Below are 8,099 nucleotides of genomic sequence, written 5' to 3'. Positions count from 1 at the left end.
AGTTTGCTAATAAGCTGCTAGTTGAGTGCCAGTTAACATTGCCAGTTCACCCGGGATTTCAGAAGGACCCTCAAGCGTTGCAGGATGGAAATGCGGTTCGCTTTTATTGTTGTGGGTGGTGGGAGGTGAATGGAGGGGCAAGTGCCTCTAGTCAATTTCAATTTTGCCCATTGAAGGATAATTGCAAATGTATGGGAATTGAGCATTTATTCGGTCTTATTGAGATGGCTTGGGCATTCAAATCAGCTAAGTTAATTTATTGACAGGTTATGCATCAGTTGGAGCAAGCAAGAAAAACCAAGTAGCCGACAGTAAAATTCAGAAATTTTATACAAATTAAATCTACTTAAAATCTTCTAAAAAACATCAAATTTATCAGCGATTTTTGGAGGAAACGGGTCAAAGGTAATTCACAAGAAGTGGTTGATAGAGGATGGCCGCACTGACTACCCGAATCATCAAGGAGACACAGCGCCTTCTGGAGGACCCAGTTCCCGGGATTAGTGCCACGCCTGATGAGAGTAATGCGCGTTATTTTCACGTCCGCGTTGCTGGGCCCAAAGATTCCCCTTTCGAGGGTGGAATATTTAAATTGGAATTGTTTTTACCCGAAGACTATCCGATGAAAGCGCCAAAGGTACGATTTTTGACAAAGATTTTCCATCCAAACATCGACCGTGTGGGTCGAATTTGTCTGGACATCCTGAAGGACAAATGGAGTCCTGCTCTGCAAATTCGTACCGTTCTTCTATCGATCCAGGCCCTGTTGAGTGCTCCAAATCCAGATGATCCACTGGCCAACGACGTTGCGGAATTGTGGAAGGTCAACGAGCGGAGGGCCATTCAACTGGCTAGGGGATGCACTTTGAAATATGCGATGCAACATTAAGTTCCCAATAATAAAGTAAATTGGATCCTAAGAAGGGTGCTTAAAACCTAATTTATTATTGAAATAGTTTTGTCCTATGTGCATTTTCCTTAAATCGCATATTGAGCCGTATATTATATTTAGGATGCACTTCTTACTGATTTATGTCGGAGAGTAATTACCGCCCCCGCGGCGTGTTGTCTAATTGCAATGTGCCGCAGCTACAAATAAGGCATGGCAGCAACTTTCACTAAACGCTAGCGATGTGGCATGAAAAATGAGTCCGGTCCAGTGTGCGGCATACAAAGGCGACTGCTAACGGTATTTAATGACACATGAAGTCGTCAATCACTCAGTAGTAAATCTCGACATGTCGCCGTACCTAAAGTCTCTTTGCCGGCTTCCCCCGCAACTCGAGAACCCAAAACAAAGTAAAACAAAACCCCAGCCAAGCCGAGCGAGTCAAAAGCGAAACGAAAAACGCTCCCGGTAGCAACACAATTTGACAGCTGCCTGACAGTTTAAATTAATTGATTTATATGAACTGGCTGGATGGGAAAGTGGACACTGCTCGGAGGTTAGGGAGTGGCGCTTTCGCTTAATCGCCCCCGAACAAAGGAATCCTAAGGTCTCCCCTATCGACTACCCGATACTCATTACTGAAATAGTACAATGAAAACCAAATGTAATAGTTCGGTTTTTTTAATTACTCTATTTGACGTACTGTTTATAGTAAATATTTTCATGAGCTACATAAAATTGGTGAATTATTAAAGCTGTTAGCTTTGTTTTCAGTTTTTAGGTAACCTTTTCAAACCCCAAGTCTTCGTAATACACGGTACATAAATATATTGATATGGGTTTTCAATTAAGTTAATGGCGTCGTATTTTCCGATCAGAAACCTAGCTAGACCCGCATGTTTACCGTCGTGTCAAATGTGGCCCAAGTACTTCCCACTTTCCCAAAAGACCCGCTGAGGCACCTGCCACACACTTATGGGGCCAATCTATCGGCGCAGCTCCGATCTGACAGTGTCCGATTTATAGACAGTGTAATAACATTATCGACTCGCTTAATTATATGATAAATAGTGTGCGCCCTGGCGGGGAATTCGGTGATTATCTCGAGGGTTACTCAAGTGTCTGCCGCATAAATCAAGAGAGCTGTCACGCGAATTGACCCGGCCACGGACGCAGTCGCGCCACTTGACTGATGATGTCTTGGCCCGATGCGATCCGTCAATCGATCCGGCGGGGGATCTTTTGCATTTCACTTTCCGACTTGTGTCGCCGCCACTTACAGATGCGTCAAAGCTAACAAGATCGATGGCATGGTAACGCCAAAAGGCGTCGATCACCGATTACCGATCCGGTGATCGTTGATGTCTGCGTCGCAGCTCGATTTCCTTGGGGCAGTTGCAGAGGTAAACTGGTGTTGTCTTTGGTTTCGAGTCTTTTTAATGTCGCGACAACACCTGATTGATGCCTTGATGGGTTATGGCCAAAAGAAAAGGAAAGGAAGTATGACTTATGAAAGGCCATTATATAAGACACAACTGCATGGGTCAAGCATATCGAGAATGAAAACCATTTCACGTCGATTGAAGATTGTATGGCAGTGATTTATTGAAATGGCCAAATAAATCTATATAATCTGGAGTCAAAATATTATTTTGTTATCTTTAGTTTCTGTTTTATAAATGTCACATACAAATTTGAAAAATAATCTTAAATAATGACAATGCACACATATTTATTGTACAGCTTATAGAAACCTTTTCTATTCTCCAAATAATCTTTACTAAAATCGCAAAAATTCAATATTGATTTGTACCGAGTGCCAACAAAGCAAATCCCATTTTATTTGATTTTTATGGGCGTACAGCTTATATTCGTCTAGCTCAGGACTCGCACCTTCCCTTCACTCATCTGAGCATTCACTTCTGTTACAACTTCATTTGAGCAAATCTCTATAATCCCATCTGATTCCGCTGGCACAAAACAAACTTTGCTGGTCCCTCAGCTGGCAAATAACTCTTTTTCCGAACCCGGGGCGAACAATCCTTGGGCCGTCGTCGTCTCGTCCCCGGTAATCCCGCTCGTAAGCATTTTGTCACATTTCAAAATCATTTATCAAGAGCTTTCACAACAGTAACCCTCACGCCCCGCTCAGTTCAGTTCAGTTCAGTTCCGATCCGATCCGCATCCGAATATGAACCCCATTCACATCGCATCTCTGTCACTGCACTGACAGTTGTGCACATTAATTTTTCAACACAGACTTTGGGAAATTTGTTCGGGCCACAAATTTCTCGATGCGATGCTGATGCTCAATGGGAGACGACGATGAATAAAATACAAAATAAACATCTCTCTTTGTGTATTTGTATCTCGCCCGCCACTTTGCATCTTTCAGTTTGCAGTTTTGTATGCTATGTGCAGTGTGTGTGTGTGTGTGTGTGCGCGTTCGCCGAGCTAAAGTAATTTTTCATATCATAAATTTTCAAGTCAGTTAATCCCACACGCGGCGTTCGTTGTCATGGCTTCTTGCACTCTCTTCTCTGGTTTTATTTATGCCTTCCGCCAGATTCCCCATCTCCATCTCCATCGCCGCCTGATGGCAGCTGTGACACTTTGACATTTCAGTGATAATTCATACTTTTGCATGTCATACTTAATTATGCCAACAGACTGTGTGGGTCTTTTATCATATTTAATTTCGGTCTCTTGCATTTCTTCTGTCAGGCACATCATTATTGCTCTCTTAGGCCGCCGCCGACGACGCCGCCGCCTCCAAGGCATCGTCGGCCTTTGGGCTCTGGAAAGACCCGACCAGAGACCCCAATCCAATCCAGACCCGGCTCAGTTCACTAATTACTCGACAGACATTTCCCAATCGTCTTCAAACTTAATTTATCACCTCGACTCGCTAGGCTTCGCCACGGATGATTAATACATTTCTCTCCTCCGGCACACAAAACGACATAGAATATGTTTTGGAAAAAGGGTTTTTGTTTTCAGTTCGGTTTTTCATATGCCAAACACATCAATCATCGTCGGAGTTGCGAAAGGAAGATGGGGCGGAGCAACTATCCCATGGGCTGGCTCAAAGCAAAAAATCAGATTTCAGCAAAATCAGCTTAGCGATTCTGAAATTAGTGACATGTCAACAGGCAAGGCAGTGGAGCATGGTGATTTGGGCCCGAAAACCACAGATAGCCTGCAGTCGTATTGGATTTTAATTCTCTGTCCCTAGAGGGCAACATGGATAAAGCGGCTTGCGCTGAAACTTTTATTTGAAAAGATTAAGAACAAGTTTTTTTATAATTTAATTTATATGAAATATAATTATGTATATTTTCTGATCCAAATAAGTCTTGTTTCATCTTTAGTATTATTAACGTCTATAAGTGTTTTTGGCTAATGTTAATAGTTATGTATTATTGACGGGAATGACTTTACTAGCTTCTTTTGATAATGCCATCTAAGGATCTGTTGGGAGTCCTTGATAGGGTATTTTGACTTCGCCCAACCTGTTGAGAGTTGCGTCTCCACTCGGTGTGGCTGCCATCTCGCTGAGTGATGTGCGGCCATCAATCTAAACTCATCATTTTGAAGGCGCGCTGTCAGCCATAATGACCGAGGCCAGGGCAAAAAACTATATAGAAAAATGTCAGACGAGTCTTACATGGTGGAGCCGAGTTTCAAAGTGGGGAAGGCTCTGGGTAGGGGCTAACTGCGATGGGTCACACAATTCCGCACACAGAGTCGTCAATCATAATTTATAAATTGCTGTGCCAACTGATGTGTGTGCGTCGGGGGTGTAGTTGTAGGGATGGAGGTATCCACAGCTATGCAAGTTGTGTTTTCGCCTTTGTATCGGTTGTATTTTCTTGCGCTTGTGCCATATCCAACTAATTATTCAACGTCTCATTAAACAAATAAATGTGTCAGAGAAACATTTGTTTCCCATACATCACGAGCCAGAGCGATCGTTTCTATTGCGAGAGCTGCGAAGGCCGCCAAATCACGTCATGTGAAAATGACAAATCAAATGAGATTAACACTTAATTTCATTCTGAAAGACGAAAACAGAAATAGAGTGAAATATTTCACCGCTCAGTGCGCATTCTTCGCTCGGCAGTGCCTCCAACCAGGCGTTCTTGATAGATGTGAGTTCTGCGCATATTTCAGGGGAAATCACCTGACAGCCCGCCATATGGGCCGTGAAATTAAAAACCATAATTAAAATGTTCTCCGAAGACTGTGGGGCCTTGCCAATGATTCATACGCTGAAAGGCATTCCGCTGGGGATTAAGATTCCGATCCCTGAAGCATATGCGAAAAACACAAGACATAGGGTGTCAAATGAAATGTCAGTATATTTTTTGAACAGTTCGTATACTGAATAAATAATTGAATGATTCTTAATCAGTTTCTTAGACATGGTGTGCAAATGTTTATTAATTGATAAATGGTTTTTCCGAACTGTCCATCAAAATCTTTTGCTTATTTCAATTATTTTTCATGCTCTTGTGCAGACATCTATTGGACATTTAAATGCTCCTCAGCTCGACTCCGTTGTCAGCTCCCATCGGCCTTATCACATGCCAAATACCAAGCGCCAGACTGCAGAAACAGTTGATGCTCATCGTGCAATTTATTGAGCACATCAATCAATGTGGCAATTCCATTTGAGTACTCCGCCTGCTGTTGTGATTCTCCGCAAATAATTGCACATTGCAGATGCCTGTCAATGGGTGTGGTCAGGGCCAGAAGAAGACTCGCCGGCAATCGTCACTCTAAAGATGGGCGCAACAAAAACAGGTCAATCATCGATCATGGTCATCGCCATCATCAGCAACGTTGCCGACGAGCCGCATCCTCGTCGCCTCATTATTGATGAGCCCGGAGCAGATACATTGGCCAGTGATGCCAGAGACATGGCTTATAAATAGTAAAGTCTTCAGAGCTCAAAAACGTTTACATAATCCCCTCCGAATAAACTTGAAAACAAGCGCAGCTTCGGTGAACATTTATAATCTCATGTATAATCATATATTGTTTTCGGAAAATGTGTTTTAAGCCAAACTGCCATCACTGATTCGCGCACAGAGGCAGAGACTGGGTCCGTCATCGTCATCTCTGGTCCTTTCAATCCATACCAGATAATATCTTTTTGCAACAAATTTTTGACAGCTTCGATGCGGCCTGGTTCGGTCCGGTCCTGGCCCATATTGGCCATATTGGTCTGGAAATGCAGGCAGGCCGGTTGGTTGGTCGGCTCGTCGGCATTGTTAAGACCCCTCGGAGTGCTGTTGGGCCTGTCACATTTATCACAAATTCAATGAATAATAATTTTTGCACGCTGTGTGATGTGACGTGCTAATGTTATCTGATTGGAATCGCCGATGAAGCAACAGGAGAGCACACCAGATGGGGCTGGTAATGGGGAGCCGGGGGCACAGTACTGTGGCTGCATCCTTTAAATATTAATTATGATCCCTTTTTCTCGAGCGGCTTTCGACTGCCATTTTGTATTATAAATTGCATTCTCGATAAGCGGCGTATTATTAATCGATGCTGGGGGCATAAAGGATCGGAAGAGGGTTGCCTTTCTACTGAGAGAGAGCGATCATAATTTAAGGCGACGATCTGACGTTTCCGGTTTTGATTGATGGGGGCTGCAAAGCACCGTAAATCACTCGGCTTACCCGCCGCTTATCTGCCATCCACTATATCCACACGATAAACATGGTCGCATGGGATTTATAGATACTGTATATAGTTAAGTGCAGTCGCCCACTCTGAACTACGGCGCCTACTGGAATTACACTTTGGCAGCTTTATGGTCCCATCGATCACCTCGTGAACGGAATGCGACAATCTAACATCAACATTGGCGGTGATAAGGGAACGGATGAGGGTAAACCTCCACATAATTCCAATGCAAACAAGGCAATTGTTCACTTATTTACTTATTTGCAAGATACAATCTAACAATTTAGAAACTTACTTGGTCTTGTCATGAAGAAGTTATTCGTCAAGTTTTTACAAATATATTAAGATTATAGGCAAGGTGTCATGTGATTCATGTGATCTTATAGAACATACAATGTTTCACTTCTACAATACATTTTACTCATCAACTGTAGTTGCAAATTGATTTCCAAATGATTCATGACCTCGTCGAGTTCATAAAAGTGTTGCTTGATCAATTGATTTTTGCGATCAGTCCCATCAATCACTAGCAGACTCACGCCCAGAAAACTCTCGAGGTGATCTCCCCCGAGGAACGGGGACTGTTCTCATTGGATTCGACATGCAGTGTCAGTGAATAACCCCGCTGGCTAATCAATTACAAAGAGATGCCAACATGTCAGGCCCCAGACAGCCAACAAACAGCCCGGCGAAGAACAGTCAAGGCAAAATGGCATGAGCGGCAGGGAAATTCGGAAAAGAAAATCGAGCGCCAAATTACTTTCAACGCGACGAAGTGAATCGTAAATCAAATGAGTGTTGAGGAATTTGCAAACAATTCCAAGAATGTTGTGTGTACAAAAGACCGTTGACAGTTCTTAATTGCAAAGGATTTTCACAATTCAATTCGTTTCGTTTCGCTGCATTTTGTTTGGCAAACTTTGAATTTTTCAGAAATTTCTCGAATTTAGTTTTATTTTTACTCTTCGTAGTTGAGGAAAACTTAAGAATACGGTTGGATACGGTTGATAGAACTGGTATATGGTACAGCTAAGCAATGGAAAATTAATTTAAGTCAAAATAATCAGTTTCCTAATATGTGTCTTTTAAGACCCAATAGTTTCATTACATTTTCCAACTTGCTGAGTAAAATTTGTGGCTGTGTACTGAAAGGTATATTGCTGTCTAGTTGAATCAACTTCTGGAGCCGAAAAATACAAACATTTTCCAATTTGGTGAGCGGGCAACGGTAAACATATCGCACGACTGCACCGCGTCCAACTTGATTTGCATGTGACGTACGATAACTGTCAATATTTTTTGGCTTCAGCTCAAGAGCCAGCTCCACTGACAGCTGTCAACGCTCCTCGCCTGTCGCCGCGCTTGAGACGGAAACAAATTTGTAAAGTACTGTGGCAGCAGCAATTTTCCTTTCTCATGTTGCGCTGCCTGTCCGACATGGGGGGAAAATTGAAATAAATGTTTTCGGTGGATTTCGCTCACCCGCAAGCCGGCAAAAAGAGCAACCAAA

General features: G+C 42.9%; 1 protein-coding gene across 1 annotated transcript; it reads left to right on the top strand.

Annotated features, from left to right (window-relative positions):
* Nucleotides 1–268: 268 nt before the first annotated feature.
* LOC6732338 (ubiquitin-conjugating enzyme E2 N) lies at nucleotides 269–940 on the top strand. The gene has a single exon (XM_002079425.4). The coding sequence runs from the start codon at nucleotides 434–436 to the stop codon at nucleotides 887–889; it is 456 nt and encodes a 151-aa protein (XP_002079461.1). The 5' UTR covers nucleotides 269–433; the 3' UTR covers nucleotides 890–940.
* The last annotated feature ends 7,159 nt before the right edge of the window (nucleotides 941–8,099 follow it).

Source organism: Drosophila simulans, chromosome 2L (assembly GCF_016746395.2).
Source record: "Drosophila simulans strain w501 chromosome 2L, Prin_Dsim_3.1, whole genome shotgun sequence".
Lineage (NCBI taxonomy): Eukaryota > Metazoa > Arthropoda > Insecta > Diptera > Drosophilidae > Drosophila > Drosophila simulans.
Note: the sequence above shows the minus strand (reverse complement) of the source record. Positions and strands in the feature narration are given on the sequence as shown.

What these genes read in the sequence shown, in the direction of transcription:
- LOC6732338 (XM_002079425.4), top strand. Translation starts at nt 434, where the DNA reads ATGGCCGCACTGACTACCCGAATCATCAAGGAGACACAGCGCCTTCTG.